The following is a 20,120-nucleotide window of genomic DNA, read 5'->3' on the forward strand; positions in this document are numbered from 1 at the left end:
AAATGCAGATGGTGTTTGAGTCAGTCACCAGAATGGACAGCTCAGTCACTTCCATGTATCTCTCAGCAGCTTCTGCATCACAGGTTTTTCCACCCTGAATTTTCCTGACATTGACTGTGGAAAGATGAAAACTTCCATCGCACCATTATGATGGACTTACTTGGGTGATGATAGGCCTGTGAGATTACTGACAATATGTGATCCACTTCACATAACACTGGAAATGGAATTGATATATCTGGAAGGGCGCAAGGTCTGCTGAATACCTCCTCTTGAAATCTGGCTTTCATATATGATGCAATGCAGTCTGTTAGTTCCATTCACCATCCATGGGGGGTTTATAGACATGTCTTGCATAGTATTCATGCTTGGGGTGGATGAGGTTGGAATTGTATAGCAGGCAAGCCACTTGCAGCTTGTTGGAAAATTATGGCATGTTGGGACACTTGCCTCAATATTTTGCTGTGATCCGATCAATATGTTGTGATGCTATATGTGCTATTGGTGTTGGGCCCATCTTATGTTGTGACAGGGGTGGATCTTACTAGACAGACCTGTCCTGGTTTTATCGAAATATAAAAGATATTACTGAAGGGCCCATCCATATGTTATGACCATATAAATAATACTGCTGAAGGACCCATCCTTATGTTGTGACCACATAAATGATACTGCTGAAGGGCCCTTCCATATGTTGTGACACTATAAATGATATTACTGATGGGCCTGTCTTTATGTTGTGACAGGGGTGCATCTTACTAGACAGGCCCATCTATGTGCTGTGACACTGTAAATGATATTGCTGATGGGCCCATCTTTATGTTGTGACAGGGGCGCATCTTACTAGATGGGCCCATCTATGTGTTGTGACACTGTAAATGATATTACTGATGGGCCTGTCTTTATGTTGTGACAAGGGTGTATCTTACTAGACAGGCCTGTCCATCTGTTGTGACAATGTAATTGATAATACTGACTGGCCCATCTTTATGTTGTGACATGGGTGCATCTTACTAGATGGGCCCATCCATGTGTTGTGACCCTGTAAAAGATATATATTGAAGGGCCTGTCTTTATGTTGCAACAGGTACATCTTACTATGGATGGGCCTGCCCATGTGTTGTGATGGTATAAATGGTATTATGGAAAGGCCCATCCATATGTTGTGATGCTATAAATGACATTACTGATGGGCCCATCTTTATGTTGTGGCAGGGATGCATCTTACTAGATGGGCCTGTCTATGTGTTGTGACACTGTCAATGATATTACTGACAGGCCTGTCCTTATGTTGCGACAGGCATACATCTTGCTATGGATGGGTCCATCTATATGTTGTGACAGGGGTATATTATCCCAAAGACTGGCCCTTCCATATGTTGCCAACTCTGTAATCTATCATAGATGGGCCCCTCTTTATGTTGTGACCCTATAAAGCATATGACAGGCAGGCCCATCCATATGTTGCAACCCTATAAAGCATATGATGGGCGGGCCCATCCATATGTTGTGACCTTCTTCATGATACAATAGGTGGGCCCATCCATGTCTTACAGTAGCTTAGCATACTTACTTGGTCACGGGCCCATCTATATGTTGCAGCATCCTTACCCTCCACAGGCCCTCCCATATGATGTGGAATTGTGTTTATGGGCCTGTACATATGTTGCTCTCACTATAGGCCCTCAGGCCTGTCCATGTGTCATGGCTAATCTATTTAGAGGGGCCCATCACAGGGTCTATATAAGTGTTGGCATTTTGGCACACAGGCTACCTATATGTTGTGACTAAATGGACTACATGGGGTCAGCTGCAGGGTTCTTCCAAAGTCTCAGTGGTGGCAGCAGCATTGTCACTTGTCTGAAGTGGGTCTAATGGAACTGCATGCCCTTTGCCCTTATCAATGGGCCTTCCAATCTGGTACCATGGATGGTCTGTGACATTGGCATCCTTTGCATCTCTGATCTTGTCAAAGTTCAGCCACTCCTTCAACACCATAAGCACCACCAGATCTCTCATAATCATTTCAGCAGTGATGATGTGGGTAGGGATGGTGAATTTTGAGGGCAGTTCCTCAACCAAAGGGCACACATGGGTCTGGAATGTTGTAAATATTGCAGGATAAATAGATTGGCATGCCACAAACCAACTGTTCCCAAATGACATGCATAGCTCTTTTCCAGTATTGCTTGTTCCTGTGGTCATGGAGTGTCAGAAGCTCTGCCATGACTATGTCTGCAGCATTAGTGACTATTTCATGTGGGAGAGTGATGGAGGGAGTGGTGGTGGCAGCAGTTTGGGATGCTTCAGCATGTTGGGACATTTTTGTGGAAGTGGGGTACTGGTGCAAGAGCAGTGCAGTCAAGTGATAGTTGACAATTGCATCAGCAGTGCAGCTGCATTTTATATTTTCATGAACCATTGTGCTGGCATCAACACTGGCCAGTAGACAAACAAGCCAAAATAGCCAAATCTGACATTGCAATCAACTTATCAACATTTTACAGATTGCTGAATATCATGGAGCAAAAGTCAGTAAGGTGGAGGCCAGGCAGTCTGGACACTTGACGTAAGTAGTTGTTATAAGATACAACTATCAATAACCTTCACCAGTCATCTCCCCATGTAATAAACTGCAGGTATTGCCAGGTGCTGACAATACAGATATGGTTGTAGATGAGCCAGAATTTCTACCATTTGGTGCAGCCACAAATGCCACAGCTTCAGGCCATCAGCTAGGATCACCATCATCCTCCATGCCACCAAATGCCAGCCCTTCCCTGCCATCACTCAGCATGCTTGTGCCATCTTGGGACTCACCACCACTTTCACTGGAGTTGCAGCCATCTGCTGCTGATCAACAATGGGAGGTGTGGCAAGCAAGTCATTCCATGCCATCCTTGGCTGCCATTGCACCTAGCTGGGATTCACCAACATCTTCCCTGGCAGTCTCACCCCCACCTAGATCATTGCTGGCATCTGCACAAATTCCACAAACTGTGCCATCTCCCATGGTTCATGCATATATGGATGAGTGGTTAGATGGTGCAGCAGCCTCTGAGCCACAGCCCATCCCAGCTATATCATGGCAACCATCCCCCCAGCCTACAGCCACCAATGCCACTGCTGGTCAGTACCATGTCATCTCTTGTTGCTGCCAGTATTAAGTGTATTAGCTCGCTTTTCAGTGCTGCAACATTTCTCCAGTGACTTGGGTATACAAGGACTTCATGACAAAGGGCCAATTACAACATGTAAGTTGTTTTATGATATCCCTCACATATATATCAATCATCCAGCAGTGGAAAAAGCATGGCAGCTTGCAGTTCTTCTTGTGGGACTGACTGATGAGCACCTGCCCCATCTTAACACCACTACTGATGGGCCAATCATTGCAGCCTACAACCACTACAGCAATATATTGGTGCAATCAAGCATCTGGTTCCACCTGTTGCTTGCAAGGAGAGTGCAGCTGGAAAGGACTCAGCAATATATACAAGATTTGATGACCAGCAATTGGGATGGCAAGGATGAATTGGAACTGGATGAGGATTTGTTGTAATGCAGCCATTGGCTGTCAAAATGTAGTATCACATTCCATGGCCATGTAAAATACAAATGCTAACATTGCCTATGTTTCTTGGAGGGACTAGGAGTAGGAACATTGTCATCAGGCTGCTTTGGTGCCTTCCACACCTGTTTTGATTGCCACATACCCCTCATATTGTCTATGCTGGTCCAGTGCATGGGTACTAGGATTGAGAGATAAATTGAATCCACAATTCAGTGACCATGGCACAAGTACTGACTCATCAATGGAATGGGCAACTTGCACTTTGAATCTTCCTGTTTATGGTCTCTCCTGATAGTTGTTGGCACTGCCAAAGGATCTGCCAGATGGACTGAATCAGGCAAATCAATGCAGCAGGCATCAGGCACAGGTTGCACAGGGCTTGTGATGCTGCCCTCAACCTGCTGCAAGGCATTTGATGGTTCCTTGCTGATGGCTGAAACATGTCAGCCATTAATGTTAACAATATTCAGCTGTTGTGATCCTGCTGGCTTACCAATTGGCTGGCAGGTGTTACCCTCAGCCACTTGGCATCTGGCAATCCACCACTGGGAATCTGGCAATGATACTGCCTCTGCAGTGTCTTCATCCACCATGCCCGTGCCTGTACCATCATTTCTGTTTGATAGTAATGTTGGTGGAATTTGACAGAGATTGGATTCATCGTCAGAATCAGACCCTACAACTTTGTTCCCCATTAGATAATATTGCAGCACATTTAAGTTCCAGTTGCATTCCTTCATACCTGTTTGCCATCACAGCTTCCTCCTACCCCACATCATTTTATCCATCATCCTTTCACCTGCTGAGTGTTCTGGTCTCCCATCCAAATCCTGCTTCGCACACATCCTCACTCCACTGCTGTCAGCCTCTGCCACTGGCATTCAGAGGGACCCCCCAGCATCTCTCCACTTCTTGAAGCTGAATATATTGTTGGGATGCTGCTCTTTTCTCTCTTGCCACCATTCTAAGATTGCTGTCAACTTGTCCTGGGTAAGTTGACTTGGCTCTTTGAAGGGAACCTCAGGTGGCAGAACCTGTGGTGCAATATAAAGTGCAGTGTTGGTTGTTATCGCACTCCATGGAACAGTTGCCTGTGAATTCCTGCAGGCCTTCCCTGTAATGCATTTCAATGAACAGTATTTCCCCTATTGTTATACATACGATAGTGAAATGTCACAAATGTCTGCATGATATCCTTCAACTTTGGTGCCCACATGTCCAATATGTTCAGGATGTACAGTGTGCTGTTTTCACTGACCAGCAGGATGGTTTTAGGTTTCCCATTGCTCTTTCTCTGCCTTGACCATGGAGCAGCATCTTCATCTGGTGACTCAGCATCAGTGCCACCATTCCCAAATGCTGTTTGTGCATACATTACAAATTTATCCTGGCACTTGTCCAACTCCTCAAATAATTTGCCATTACCCAATTCATCATTGAAATCATGTCTGGATGAGTTGGTCAAAATCTGGCAGTACTCATCTGCACAAAGAACAAATTCCTCACACTCCAACTATCACCTCTCCATTGGCATCTTCCCATGCTGCCATCACTACCACCCTGGCACCTGTTATGCTGATGACTCGTATCGCATCATGAATTGAGTGTGATGAAGCACAAGCACATGACTGTGTGAGAAGTGACGTGTAATTTAACTTCACTAGCAATGGAACACTAGTCTTGGCCAACTGAAGTCATACTGGCGAGTCCTTGTTGGTACAGTGTGCAGAGCTAAGGGTGGTTGCAAAGTAGATTTCGAATGAGGGACTGGTATGATACATGTGGGTTTATATATGTATGTACAGTACCAGTATGTCAAACATTTGAATACAAGGTTAATCGCTCACCAGTTCCCTAAAGCAGAGGGTGCAAGGGCAACCATACTGTGGACAGAAGGGAACAGGGGTAAACGAGGGATTAAACCTGCACAGGTGAGAGGGATTAACCACGTACGAGTCATAAGTGGAGTGTTCAACCAGGGTTAAATGCATCACATGACTGCATGGATCAGGGCCACCAGCAGATCACAGAAGGAAGGGGAATGGGTGCAATGCCTGGCTATAACACAATGTGGGGTAGACAGGGGTCTACCATAAAAGGAAACAGAGAAGGGGAAATGTATGGAACACAAGTCCAACTGTGTAGACAGTGGCTTGCAGGTAAAGGGAACACCTCAAGAGGCGAGATGAAGTGTGAATGGGTTATGTAAGTGTCTGTAAGAGGGAACAATGTGAGCGCAGCATAACATCACCCCCCCTCAAGGCCTGAGGTCCTCCGAAGGCAAATAAAGGCCTTGGACTACCCACGAGTGGATTTTGGAGTTAGTTGCCACTGCGAGTTGGGCAGTTAGACAACCAATGTCCAAGGCATGAACATCGGTAGCAGGCAAATTGATGCAGGGGATGCTGCCAATTGACGGGAATGAGCCCACCAAGTTCTCTCTTGCTGAGAGAGGAGATAGGTACAGGGACAAAGGGAGTTGCTGGAAGAGCTCTTGATGTGTGATGAGCATAGAAGAGGGCCCTTCCAGCGGCGTCACCTCAGGCCTGGGCGAAGAAGTCAAGCCAGTTGTGGGGTGATCCATTGAAGGGGACTGCAGTGAGGGCATCTGCGATGGCTTGGAAGTGTTCTCGACCTTGGCCTGGTATAATCTTCTCCCAGCAATCATGACACCTCTGTTCAACATCTCCTTCAGCTTCTCCACCTCCTCTGGCTTTAACTCTGGTCCTTTCTTCCAAGACCTCACATGCCTCTCTTCCGAGAGGGTCCTCAGGTAGGCCTGATCTTCCAGACATTGCTTGACATGTCAGAGGGAGGAACCCACGAACCACGATGTTGAGGGGGGTTCAGTCGAGGAAGGCGCAAAAGGAAGAAATGAGGGAGGGGCCGTAGTCTTCATGGATGATTTTGACAATGGCCTCTTGGGTCTTAAGAGCTTCTTGGAGGATGGAGGAGTTGGTTTTGTCAATGTCCTCGTATGTATGCACTTCGAAACTTGCTTCTGCGGTCCCTACCTGGTCATGTACTTGTTTACCAATCACTTCTGAGCTTCTGAAGATCTTAGACAACACCCATAGATGTTCATGACATTCTCCTGCTCTCCAGCTGTGTGATTCCCAGCGCTCGAAGTCGTTAAGCAGCCACACATAACCAAGGAAGATGCTTGCCTCAGGAGCCACCCATTTGGTCATAGAGGGGGCTGCAGGTGTAACTGTGGGGGCCAAGAGGTTGGCTGGTGTGACAGATGGTGCTGGAGCAGATGTACCAGAGCAGGGGAGAGGCAAGGGGGATCTATAACCAGCTTGGGAGAGTGGGGGCGTGTTGCAGGGTCTGAAAGAGGCATCATAGTGAGGTTCAGATGGTCCTGAGTGAGCCTTGGACTTTCCCTTGTGGGCGTCCTTACAAGCTCTCTGCGAAGAGGGGACTGAGTGGATGACTGGGTACAGGTATGGGCACAAGGTGGAGGCAACAGAGTCATGAAGGGGTTGGTAAGCCCCTGCATATGAGGAGTGGGAGGATACTGCAGGGGATGGGGAGCATAGCACTCCATGGGGGCATACAGGTGGTTCTGAGAGGCATGGAGGGGTGCTGGCATAGCGATCAAAGTATGGGTGAGATGGGTCATAGGGTTCATCGATGTTGGCATGGAAGTCATTGTCAAAGTAGTCAGAGCTGGGATTTTCAGTGTTGGGGGTGTAGGACATATCATGTTCAGAGGTTGTGAACATGCTTGTACTCCCCGAGAACCTCTGGGGCATTTATAAGGTTGTCCTCACTCTCCCAGCTGTTTTGGGAGTGCGGGTAACTGAGCCACTTGACCAGATAGAGGTATTTTTGCTGCAGGGTTACACCGGGCTCTTTGGATGATGACTTGACCTTGCATGCACGTTTATGTTTAAGTATAGCCTCAACTTCCCATTCATTCTCATCTCCTACCAATTCAGGTGGAGGCGGTGTTATGCCTGAGCATGGTGACTTCTTCAAATGGAATAGGCACGAAGCATGCGAGGTGGGAGTCTACAGGCCAAACTTGTCATAACCCCTATGGCTGAGTTATTATCTTGATCTGACAGAGGTTCTGTCTGCTGGCGAGTCCCTAAGGTTGTTCGCGTGGAGAGAGAACAAGGACAAAGATAAAGGGATGAAGCTCAGTTGCAAGCTATCAAAAAACTGCAGATACAGGATGAAGTATGTAGGATTATATACCCCTAAGTACGAGTACTGTACCAGTCACGATGCATATCCACAGTAGTCAACAAAACAATCAGTCAAATAAATAGGAGTCATGTGGTGTCAAAGGTGGGGGTAGGGAGGCAACAAAGGCTATACTGGCTGGCGCAATCAATGTGCAGCAAGGAGCCAGACACTGGAGCTATAGTACAACATGTAAGCAATATAAACAAGTCAACAGGGACCAAGAAATGAACAAGTTGTCCATCAGAGAGGGCAGTGGAATGCCAGATCACAGTGGTGGCATAGTCTCGACAGGTATTGGAAATACCTTGACAGTGGGGGATCTGTACATTCCCTGGAGCATTCAAGCCCCTAGGATGGCGACAGTTATGAGGGACATGACAAGGCATGTGATGCATGTGACCGCGAGGAGCCGAAAAAGGAAAGACCCCTGATGGAGGTGTAACAGGCAGTGGTTGTGCCAGGCCATACTCGTGTGTTTTGATGAAAGGAGTGAGTTTGGATGCATGGAAAACAGGGTGTATATGCCAGCTAGGGGGCAGCTGGAGCTTGTAGGTGACCAGGCTGATCCATTTGGAAATTACAAATGGGCTGTGGCATCAGGGCGCAAGCTTTCGTGATGGGACATCCCTTTTTAGGTCAGAAGCATCCAACCAAACCTTATCTCCTATGGAGAACTCCGTATAGCTTCCTTTCAATTGTTGTTTCATTAACTCCTGTGCTTCTTTATGAGCGATAATCATGGCATCCCAATTGGTGGCCAGTTGCTTGAGTTGATCACCTGCTAACGACTCCTGTGGGGTTTGTCTGTGGGATAGGGTGCAGGGTCGAATCTGTACATGAGTGAATATGGTGTCTGGTTGTGGGACAAGTGCACACACAAGTTATGTGCCATTTGAGCATCTGGGAGTTTGGTGTGCCAGTTGTGGGGGTCCATGTCTGCATACATGTGCAGGTATGTGCCGACTTCTTGATTTACACATTCCACTTCGCCATTGGTTTGTGGATGGTACATGGTGGAGGCTTTCAACTCGATTCTGAGGGAGCAGTACAGGTCCCTTGTGAAGGCAGAGATGAATTGGGGGCCTCTGTCTGAGATAACAGCCTCTCAGTACACCCCAATGAGGGTAGATGTACGTGTGGTAGAGGTCTGCTATACTGATACTATCCACAGTTTTAGTAGTCAGTAGGAAGAACGTGCCTTTGGTTAGTCCTTGGTCAATGACGGTGAGGATCAAGTCGTATTTTCTGCTGGACAGGGGCAGGTCAGTAACCAGATCCATGGAGATCTGTTTGAATGGGAAGGGGTTCTTTGCTACTGTTGTGTGGCATGATAGGTGGAGTGGTTGGGTGTGTATTGACCTTGTTTGCCTGGCAAGAAGGGCAACCTTTGCAGTAGTTGCAGATGGACTGGTACATTCCAGGCCACCATATGTATTTGTTCATTTTCTTCGTCATTGCCTTTACTCCAGGGTGTCCAAACGCAGGAAGGTCATGGTACTGCTGAAGGACATCTTGGTGGACTGGTTCTGGCACGAAGATTCATCTTCCCTTTCTTCTGACTCCATCAGACCCTTCTGTTGTTTCAGGGGCCAAGAGGAACACAGATGCTTTCTTTACCTCCTGGTACAGGTCAGCATTCAGCTGCAAAACGTGTCCTTTACCTTTCTGAACCTTCGGAGTTTCCTCACATGGGCATTCAGCAGGTTTTGGCTCCTTGAAAGTGACCTTTCGGACAGGCTTTGGAGCTTTTGAGGGCTCAGGGGCAGTCTGGTCGATCTTGAAAAGGGAAACAATGGAGGGTCTCACCCCCCCCTCAAGCCAAATGGCCTTTGGAAGTAGGGTAGAGACGGTACTGGGCTCGGTATTGAAGTCCAAGTGGCAGGAAAGGGTGTCAGCAGCAGAATTTTTGGTTCCTGCAATATGGATGAACAGGAGTGGGTACTCCTGCAGGGTAGCCTGCCAGTGGGCTTGACAGGTGGTGAGCTTCTGTGGTTGTGCATAGTAGGTGATGTTTTGGTGGTCTGTATAGACCTTAGTCGGTTCCGGGGGTGACAGTAAATAGGGGTGCCATTGTTTGAGGGCATGCATTACTGCTAGCATCTCCAAGTCATAGACTTGGTAGTTTTGCTCAGCTCCAGTAAGCGACTGAGACATGTAAGTGCAAGGGTGAAGTACTCCCGAGTCATCAGCCTGTGACAGAACAGTGCCAGTGCTGAGTTTTGAGGCATCAGTGTGGAGCACAATGGGCTTCCAGAGGTCCAGAAGACAAAGAACTGGTTTGGACAAGAGGGCCTTCTTCAGGTCCTCAAAGGTGAGAGCCTGTTCAGGTCCCCAGGTCCATTTTGCATTTTTCTTGGACAAATCGTGCAGTGGTTGAGTGGTTTGCAAGAAGCCAGAAATGAACTGTTGGTAGAAGTTACAGAAGCCTAGGAAGGAACGGAGTTCTTTCAGGGTCTTCAGAGCAGGCCAAGTTTTGATGGCTTTGATTTTAATCTCCGATGGTTTGTATTGACCCTGACAGATCATGAACCCTAGGAACTCTATTTCTTCAGCTTCGAAGGTACACTTCTTGAGTTTGAGACATAAGTGTTCCTTTGAGGTGATCTCGAGGAAGTGTTGGACTGCAGCACATAGTCCTTCTTTTGTTCTTGAGTGTATGGTGATGTCATCCATGAAAATGATGGCCTTTCTCTCGTTTTTGAGCTTTCTGAATGTGTTGTCCATGTACCTCTGGAATGTAGGCAGTGAGTTGCACTGCCCAAAGAACATTACCGTTGGTTTGAAGAGTCCTCTAGGGGTAATGAAAGCCCCTTTCCACTTGTCACCTTCCTTTACCCTGATATTCATGAATCCCCAGCGAACATCAAACTTCATGAAGTAGCAGGAGTCGGCAAGTTTGTCAAGGAGGGACTTGACATCAGGAAGGGGGTACAAGTCAATGATGGTGTGAGAGTTTAGGTACCAGTAATCTTGGATGAGTCTTCTTTTGCTGTCTTTCTTCCCTATGAAAAACATGGGGGCAGCTTGCAAAGATTTCGAGGGGCGAATCTTTCCACACTTGAGGTTCTCTTTGATAAACTCATCAAGGGCTTTGAGTTTGTCTAGCAAAAGTGGATAGATTGCTCCTTTCTTTGGCTGGAAGCTGGGCTTCAGGCAGATTTTGTGGTCAAGGAAACCTCGGTGAGGCAGAAGAGGGATTTCTTCTTTGGAGAAGACTACTGAGAAGTCCCAATATTCCAGAGGTAACTCAACTTCTGCTTGTATGTGCGAAGCCTCGAGCTTCGTAGAGATAGATGTGTGATTTATTTTGACCATCCTTGTGAAGTCAGTTCTGTGGACTCGGTTTTTCCTATCAAGGCCATGGTCTAGTTCTCCCCAACCAATCAGCTTTCTTGACATCCAGCTGATTATGGGGTTGTGTTCCTTGAGCCAAGGCATTCTGAGAAGGGGGGATTCCCAATTTCCAAGCTTGAGGACATACATGTGGATGTGCATAGTCTTTCCCCAGATCTTGGCTCTGAAGGAAGCGATATGGGTTACCCAGTCTCCTGTCTTGCTTTTGTAGCTCCTTGACTCCCATGGTCTTGCGATTTTTCGAGTCGGGATGTCGTACTTCTCAACTATCGCAGGGTCAATGATGTTTGTTTCGGTGCCTGAGTCCAGGATGGTTCAGACAGTAGCATTTTGTCAATCAATGAGGTAAGCGAAACCAGTGATAGAAGTGATTGACATATCTTGTTCATAATCATACACTTTCTCGGTCTCTATCTTAACCTCTATCTTTCAGGATATGATGGGCTCTCTTCCTGACACTACACCAGTGGAGCCTTTCAAAAATCTGGGTTCCCTTTCGGTCCCCTGTCATCTGTGGGTTTGTCATTCTCCCCACAGTAGTGGTCAATAGGTTCTGAATCTTCCTCCTCTTCGGAATTCTTGTCGAGCTCCTCGAGCATGGCCAGGATGTGAGTACAGAATTTCTGGGCGAAGGAAGACCTACTGTTTGTTGTGGATGAGGGACACTTAGACTTCATGTGTCCTGTCTTACTGCATCCATAACAGGTAGGAGCTTTGCTCTGTGATCGGACCTTGGACTTCCAATTGACATCCATGGTGTAAGGGTCTCGGTATGGAGTCTTCAGAGATGAAGCAGATTTTGATCTGTGAGAACCTTGTTGTTCTTGCTTCCATAAGTAGGATCAGTCTTGGAAAGAAGCTTTTCCAGTGAAGACCCTGAGAGTTGCCATTGCTGTGTGTGCTGCTGTTGCTTGCTGGATCCAATTTTGAATGGTATCAGGCTTGGGGCCTGACATGAGGATCCACTTATTAATTTCCTCATTAAGGCCTTTTCCGAAGAACACTGCAGCAGTAGTGTTGTGGGTGGATATTCTGGCTTTGTTGAGGCAGTTGTGGAAATCAGCGAATATACTCGTGAAGGGAGTGGTCTCCTTGGCAGATCACCGATAGGTAGATTAGTGTGGTAGCTTTGGCATCTCCTACTTGGAAGGTTTCTTTTAGTTTAGTGACAAACTTGTCCCATCCATCGAAGATTTTGAGATCTCCAAGAGCAGTTGTATTTTCATTGATGTAGGCCTCAGTGAAGGTGCAGGCTGAACCACTCCCCATGTAAGAGAGGGTGAATGCGATCTTGGACTGATCTTCATAATAGATATGGTCGTTAGTGGCGAAGATAGAGTTTGATGCTGCTTAACCAGGCAGAGAAGTCCTGGTGTGCTCTGTTATACAAGAAGGGATTGTTCAGGCCGATTTCTTTCAGTCCCCCTCCCTTAGAGTTGTGTTCCTTTCTTCTCTCCTCAGAACCTTGGGAGGGGCCCTTAGGCCTTACCACATCTTGGTTAAAGAGTGACTTGTAGAATTTGGCAGCCATTTCAGGGGTTACCCTACTCTGTCTGGCAAAGGGGTCCTGGAGATTTAATCCAGAGGTTTGGTGGGTGAGTTCTTCTGCCATCTGATCGGCTGAAGTAGTAGGAAGGTAAATGTTTGTTGGTGAAGATGAAGTAGAGGGGTCCGCTGGTCTGGCTGTCCCTTGAGTGGTTTCAATGTCCAGGCTTGAAGGCCTGGGATCACGATAAGAAGTAAAGTTTACTGGAGAGGTCAATTCTGCTGCTTGCCTGAGTTGGGGCCTTACTGGCAGGTCTTCAAGACCTATATGTGGGTTTGGAGTTTGCACTGAAGGGTGACAAATAAGTGGCCTCGCTTGGAGGACTTCTTTTCCTTTACAAGAGGGTACAGGAGGTTTGAACGAAGAGGCTGCTGATGGAGGCCTCTTACTTCCTTCTTCTTGGCGGTTCGAAGACAAGTTGACAAAGTGGAAGGTTAGTGCCAAAGGTTAGGGGCTAGCTCACTGATATTAAACCAGTGGTTCCTGTTAAAGTGGTGGGAGGTGGTCGTTTTGCAGGCTATTTTGCCTAGCAAGGATTCCAGACCACAGGTATCTGAAGGTAAACTGGGCTTTGATGTGTCTGGGTGATTCGAGATCTTCTGTTATGCCAACAACTTGTATCATGTCACGAATTGAGTGCGATGAAGCACAAGCATGTGACTGTGTGAGAAGTGACGCATAATTTAACTTCACTAGCAACAGAACACTAGTCTTGGCCAACTGAAGTCGTACTGGCGAGTCCTTGTTGGTACAGTGCACAGAGCTAAGGGTGGTTGCAAAGTAGATTTTGAATGAGGGACTGGTATGATACATGCAGGTTTATATATGTATGTACAGTACCATATGTCAAACATTTGAATACAAGGTTAATCGCTCACCAGTTCCCTAAAGCAGAGGGTGCAAGGGCAACCCTACTGCAGACAGAAGGGAACAGGGGTAAACAAGGGATTAAACCTGCACAGGCGAGAGGGATTAACTGCATACGAGTCATAAGTGGAGCACTCAACCAGGGTTAAATGCATCATGTGACCACATGGATCAGGGCCACCAGCAGATCACAGAAGGAAGGGGAACAGGTGCAATGCCTGGATATAACACGATGCAGGGTAGACAGGGGTCTACCATAAAAGGAAACAGAGAAGGGGAAACATACAGAATGCAAGTCCAACTGTGTAGAGAGCGGCTTGCAGGTAAAGGGAATGCCTCAAGAGGCGAGACAAAGCGTGAACAGGTTACATAAGTGTCTGTAAGAGGGAACAATGTGAGTGCAGCATAACAGCACCACACCACTTCCACATTTCCTTAGCAAATTCCTCAGCATATTTATGGCCTTTCTTCTCTGTGGTTCTGTTTCTTGTGAGTGATGGGCAGCATTGCCAAATGGTACATACTCTGACTGAACATCCTGAGGTGGCTGCTGCTCATTCCATTCTTTGGCCAATGCCTTGGCCTCCTGTATCTCCTTAGCAGTAAGGGACTTCATGATGGTGTCAACAGCCTTCTGATAAGACTTGATCATTTCTGTGGATCCCTGCTTGATACCAGCTTCTTCCAATGCTTTGTTGATTGATTTCTTTTGATGGTGCATGACCACCTTCCTCAGTGTCCAACTGCCACCATATTTGATCAGAGCCTGTCAACTATGGCTCTGGCTGTGGTTGTACAACCAAGTCTGAATTGCCTGGAAATGGTAAGGACATGCCAGGTAATCAATCACAGGTGTGGCACACCTTCTTCTTCCAAACCCATTCATGCATTTTCAGCATCACATTTGCATCAAGGTTCTTTATCTTGTTTCTGAGGGTTAACATGATGGAGCTCCTCTTGTTTCAGTCAGCATTTTTCCATGACTCTAGCTTGGCCTCAAGAATCTCAATTTTGGCTGGCTGAAGACTGGTTCCCTTTTGCAGCAGGGAGGGTTCAGTGTTGTTGGAGAAAGAGTCACTTTCATAGTCACTGGATGCCATTGATGATGGAGGTGCTCATGCACAAATTTTCTGGGGACAGCTAGTATGATGTCTGTTAAAGAGAATAGACTTCTCTGGCATTCTCCCATGTCAATGAAGGTTACATTTCCATGTCTAGTCCATTCTTGCATGCCAGTTGATCAGACAGTTTCCAAAGATGGCTAAGGTTGTTAGTCAATCATGAGATTTCCATCCCTGAGCCATGTGCAAAGGTGGTGCCTCTCAGACTGCATGGATCCAAGATCTTTGGTAATTGGGCAATGTGCATTGAGACACTGTGGATGGTATAGTCACTATGGAAATGATGTAGGACAAGGCTTTTTGCAAGTGCTCATTCATTTCATTGATCTCTAGGCAATGTGCAGGTGCCAGCACTGAAATCATGTGCCAGATCCTAAGACAGCATTACCATAGTTGGTGGTCAGACCTTGCTAGCACATGTTGGCTGCATGTATTTGTTGCAATCAAAACCCTTCTGCATTGCAACATTCATCATGGGGAAGTCAAAGATTGCACCAGCAGGACCTGCTACAAGAGTGACCCAGGTGACCTGGCAACAAGTGAATACCACCCAAGGATATAGGGATAAGATGGTAAAAGTAGCACCCAGAAAGTGGGTGCCAGGCCATGCAACTCAGCTGCCTGTGCAGCCTGGCTCTGTTATCCTGAATCACCTGGACTGCCTGTTGGATGATGTGGGTGAACAACTGCCTTCCAATAATGATGTATTGCCTGCAACACCTTTTAAGCCTTGGAAAAGTCAGGTGTGTGGAATGCCACATTGCCCCACAAACCTGCAATGACAGTGTCACACAATTGTAGAATAGTTATCTGCAGCAGTGGTTGCCACACCAATGGCATTATCTAGCCATCCTGTTGGACATGGAGGCCCCACCTGAGCCAAGGGATTGTGTCCTGTGTGGAGCAGATGGAATCTTCCAGTGCATTGAGTGTGCCCATCAGCCAGTCTTCTGCACCATGTGTTGCCAGGCAGAACACAAGCACTGGCCATTCCACAGGGTGGAACAATGGAATGGCACATTCTTTGAGGAATCATCCCTGCAGCTGGTAAGCAGCTGAATCATGATGGTTGTTCCTGTATTTACCATTCAGGCCAGTTTGGTACTGCATGTTGGGCATGGTGGGAAGCACTGCCCAGCCAGTGGTTGTTCAAATGATGAAGTCACAGCTGAGGAGGAAGATGATTGGGAGGATGTGGATCAAGATGGTTGTCCACCAAATCTGCAGGCCCTGAAGAACCAAAGCTGTCTAATTGTTGTGCACACCAATGGAATACACTACTGCAATGTGCAGTATTGTAGATGCCCTGGGGCAGAGGATTCACACATACAGCTGATGTGGGCTGGGATGTTTCCTGCTACCACAAAGGCTACAAGGACTGCATTTACCTTCCAAGTACTCAATGACTTCATTTGAGACAATGTGGAATGTGGTACCTCAGTGATGAATTTCTACAGCAGACTTCACTGCATAACCTCCAATGCCATTCCTCATCTGGTGCCAGTGCATCCTATTTGTTGAATTGTATCACTGCAACATGGCTCTTAGCTGGATGATAGGATAGGTACAGGGAACTGAGAGTTGCTAGGATGTGGTGGCTCCTGAAACTACTGAAATGGCAGGGATCCCACACAAGTGCAGAAGATGCCAGCCCTGGGGAATTAGTGTTATTCTGTCCAGCATGTCCTCAGCCCAGCATCAACATTCCTGAAGATGAAACAGATTATTCCCACTGGGTGATAACATGAACACTGCTAGCCATTTATACAATGTGTAATCCAGTTGGACACTGGCAAGAAGCTTGGTCATGGATGGGAATTTCAAGGCAGAGCATATGCATCCAAAGGATGCTGGCAGCAAAGCCTGGTTGATGGATGGAAAGGGGTACATGGTCACATCACAGCCATACAAGGAATATTTGAGCAGCACTAAAAATGTGGTTGAGGTGGGTGATGTGTATGAATGTATTACACAATGGACTGATCACACTACAAGATCTCAGATTGCAGCAATCATCAGGCAGTTAATCAAGCAAATGCCAACCAGCAGTGGCTCACATCTACAGGAATAGGGGATGTGCCTGTGCATGGCATGGCTGTTTTGTGCTGCATGCAATGGTCAACTTCCAGAAGGGTGAACAGTATGAATAACCTTGTAACAATGTATGACATTATTGACATTGACATCACAGGCAGGTTAACATGGACTATGTGCTTGTGCATGCCATCAGGCATGGCACAGTCCCTGGCCAGCAAGTGATACATTTCTATGATATTAACTGCCAGTATAGCAAAGGTTTAGAATGATGGCTACATGCCAATGCCTATATATCCATGCCAGATGGCATGTGGATCTGCCCTGGCATTGGGTTGTGGCATGTTCATGGCCACCACACAGAATGCTTTGCACAATATGCTCCCAATTTCATTGTCGGTGCTGGCCAGGTGGATGGGGAGATCATGGAAACCTTGTGGTCCTCCCTGAATATCATTTCCCCATCTGTTAGAGGCATGGCTACTCCCCATCAGCAGGAGGTACTTGATTTCCAAATGAATGATAGCAATTTCCTGAAAATGGTCAGAATGCATAAGTCTAGTGCTTGTATCAGACATGGTTGCATGGTTAACAGGCTACAGCAATGAGACTCAAGCAGAAACTCAAGGTTGCTGAGGAATCTTATTTAGTGGTTGAAGGCAGATTTGCTGATTTGAATGGTAATGTCCCACTGGCAATCAGCCAATCATGGGGGGAAGAAGCAGCAGCAGCATTGGAAAACCAGCTGTCAAGGCCACAGGCCATGGATATATATGAGGTCAGGCTGCAGAAAGGTAGGTAATGAAGGTTAACCTGGACAGGATTTGCACTGAGTGGTATTGAAGCTCCCTCTGAAAAGGAAATCGAGATAGATTTACTGGCCATCCCCCAGCCAGGGCATTCGCAAGGTATGGTGACCTGGATTGCGAAGGCATTGAAGATAGAGGAAGCACAAATCCAGCTTACAGTGGCATGCCAGCACATCACCTCAAGAGCAACAGAAGCTCAAAATCTCCACCATTGCATGTCACTGTGATCATCTCCAGTCCCATATACATGGCATTTTTGACACTGCTGAAAAACTATTTGGGAACAGATTTGAGGATGCCAAGCTGTGCTGGTCATCTAACCCACATGATCCAGAAACCATTGCATTGCTGCTGCCATCCAATGTTGGCAAAGATCATTTTGAACAATCTGGCCTGGGGTATGTGACAATAATGGAGCTGCAACTGTGGCAAGGACAGGCCAATGATTGTCTTCATGAATTGTGGCTTGTGCTTGCAGAGAAGGCAGTCATCTTTCAAACTGACATTCACCATGGAAGTAATTACCACATGGCCACACATGCCTGGGGAAGGGTGGCCAACACTGAAGCAGCAGTGCAATGTCATGCTGCTGTGTACTTCCAGTGCCACATTCAAATGGGCAGGTTAGGGGCCAGGCCGGTGTGAGTCAAAGTGAGGTTCAGTGGTGAAAACCAACCAAAACCAACACAAAAGACAATGAAAGTGAGTGGTGGTGTGCCTATGCGGAACCTAGATGGTAGAACCTGTTCTTTGGGAGGGTTTTTGTGAGCTACAACACTCAAAGATGAGTGCTGAGGGTTGGGGGTGCTCCTGACGAAGAGGGAGCAAGAATGTGATAGAAAGCGATAGGGTAGACTGCTGTCAGCCTACAGAAGGATGGATGGTGACTTAATTCGATGTCCTAAGCTGTACTGAGCTCAGGGAGGGCTTGGAGCGAAGTATATGGATGATAGATGATGATAAGCGAAGTAGATGATAGCTAGACCCTTAATAAAGTCTCAACTATCGAAGCTGATGAATGATTTACTGAGAGATGATAAATTGCGAGCAAGAGGGGCTCTCTGATGTCTTTTTTTTTTTTTTGCTACCTAAGTACAGTGACTTATATACAGTACAGGGGCGTTGCCTATGGAAAACAAGGTGCAAACACTTGGTAAGTGATTGGTAACTGATGAGTAAGGAATGTAAGCGATGGGTAATCATCTTGGAAAGCATTGGTAAGCATTGGTAAGGATAAGTAAGCCAAAAAGTGAAGAATCAGTAAGCAAAGTCAAAAGATTGGTAAGTATTGGCAATAGGTGAGTCAAAGACAGTCAGAATGTCACAGTATGAGTCAAGCAATGTCAGGAACTGGGAAAGTGCACTGGAATCACATTAGGGGGAGGCTGTGCATGTCACATCTTGAAGAGATCACTTCTAGGCCAAAGTGGGATGACAGAGAGGCAGCGCTGATCTGATGCTGATATAGTACATCCAAAAGTGGACAGGGTGAGTCAGATGTCAACAGGGGTCAAGCTTTGGGGGTCTGTGGGGTGACAGGAGCATAGGGGATCACAACTTTCCCCCCCAAACCATCCTCTCAGTGAAGCAAATAAAAACTTCATGAACGAGGCTCTGTTGGAAGAGAGGATGAAGGGGGAGCGTCTTCTGCTGTATCTTGCAACAAGGAGGCAAGATGTGCATCATACTTGTCATGGACGCAATCAGGGAGAGTGGAGAACAGTAGATTATACTGTAGCTGTCGCAATTTTGGGAGAATGACAGACGAGACTGGTATGAAGATGTTGCAGGGGGCAGGGAGGAAGGATCCATATGCTTCTTGGACTGGAGAGACTGAAACGACCACATAAGACCTTTCCAAGCGAATGACAGACCTGAGGCGACCAAAGAATGTCCTCCTGGAGGTCATACTGACAAAAAGAACACGCTGTCCAAGCTGGATGGGCTGAGAGGGGGCAGATGAGGGTGGGATGTACCAGGATGCTTCAGGATGGAAGCTGGTAGGAACTCCTGGTAGATATATGTAGCCATGGTCCCTAGCAAAGGGGACAAGCAAAATGACTGATGTGGAGGCAGCCATATCAGAAGAATTAGCGAAATGAGCATCTTTTGGAGGGAGTGCTGTAGAAACGTGTGGAGTGTGCAAATCCTTTCCAATCCTGGAAGGTAGGATCACGTGGCTGAGCACTACAAGCAAGTGTGGGAATGGTTTCGGTGTCTGCAGAATTGGTGGAGATACGTCGAAAACTGGAATGCCGTACATGGGCGCTTAAGAATTTTACTGGCACTTCACTTGCCTCCTCCTTTTTCTTTGCTATTGACAACTTGTTCTTGTGTGAGGGATGACTGCCGACATTGCTGGCTGTCCTTCTTCGCATGAGGGCTATGGTCTTCACCTCCATTCATCAGCTACATCCATGTCCACCTCACCAAACACCTTTGGTGTGTGACACTGGATATCCTGGAGCAATACAAAGAGTTGAATGACCCTGACCTAACTATCAGCATGGCAGTATCTGACCCAAATGCCAGAGGTCACAGAGATGATACCCTACCTTGGATCTGGACAATGGATGTACCAAGGGACATGGCCACTAATGATTGGATGTCAGAATGTG

The 20,120-nt window shown here is 46.9% G+C and overlaps 4 protein-coding genes across 4 annotated transcripts; 2 read left to right on the forward strand and 2 right to left on the reverse strand.

The window, feature by feature from the left end:
- Positions 1-2,225: 2,225 nt before the first annotated feature.
- On the forward strand, positions 2,226-3,344 carry F5J12DRAFT_781359 (uncharacterized protein; the record flags this gene model as incomplete). The annotated part of the gene is made up of 5 exons (XM_051742553.1): positions 2,226-2,365; positions 2,508-2,535; positions 2,640-3,129; positions 3,208-3,254; positions 3,300-3,344. The coding sequence occupies 5 exons, from the start codon at positions 2,226-2,228 to the stop codon at positions 3,342-3,344; spliced, it is 750 nt and encodes a 249-aa protein (XP_051601577.1).
- A 326-nt stretch (positions 3,345-3,670) lies between these two features.
- F5J12DRAFT_781360 (uncharacterized protein) lies at positions 3,671-4,455 on the reverse strand (the record flags this gene model as incomplete). Its single annotated transcript, XM_051742554.1, has 5 exons — positions 3,671-3,696; positions 3,717-3,752; positions 3,810-4,007; positions 4,068-4,316; positions 4,374-4,455. 5 exons carry the CDS (start codon positions 4,453-4,455, stop codon positions 3,671-3,673), a joined length of 591 nt encoding a protein of 196 aa, XP_051601578.1.
- A 10,677-nt stretch (positions 4,456-15,132) lies between these two features.
- F5J12DRAFT_926324 (uncharacterized protein) lies at positions 15,133-19,211 on the forward strand (the record flags this gene model as incomplete). Its single annotated transcript, XM_051749383.1, has 13 exons — positions 15,133-15,402; positions 15,461-15,706; positions 15,752-16,054; positions 16,219-16,325; positions 16,442-16,604; positions 16,655-16,821; positions 16,851-16,954; positions 17,000-17,193; positions 17,289-17,487; positions 17,515-17,719; positions 17,790-18,143; positions 18,615-18,655; positions 18,971-19,211. 13 exons carry the CDS (start codon positions 15,133-15,135, stop codon positions 19,036-19,038), a joined length of 2,421 nt encoding a protein of 806 aa, XP_051601579.1. The 3' UTR covers positions 19,039-19,211.
- Positions 18,692-19,765, reverse strand: F5J12DRAFT_911826 (uncharacterized protein; the record flags this gene model as incomplete). Its single annotated transcript, XM_051749052.1, has 1 exon — positions 18,692-19,765. The coding sequence occupies one exon, from the start codon at positions 19,763-19,765 to the stop codon at positions 19,103-19,105; it is 663 nt and encodes a 220-aa protein (XP_051601580.1). The 3' UTR covers positions 18,692-19,102.
- Between the last annotated feature and the right edge of the window lie 355 nt (positions 19,766-20,120).

Source organism: Pisolithus orientalis, assembly GCF_024613125.1.
Source record: "Pisolithus orientalis strain OTSU chromosome Unknown F5J12scaffold_8, whole genome shotgun sequence".
NCBI lineage: Eukaryota > Fungi > Basidiomycota > Agaricomycetes > Boletales > Pisolithaceae > Pisolithus > Pisolithus orientalis.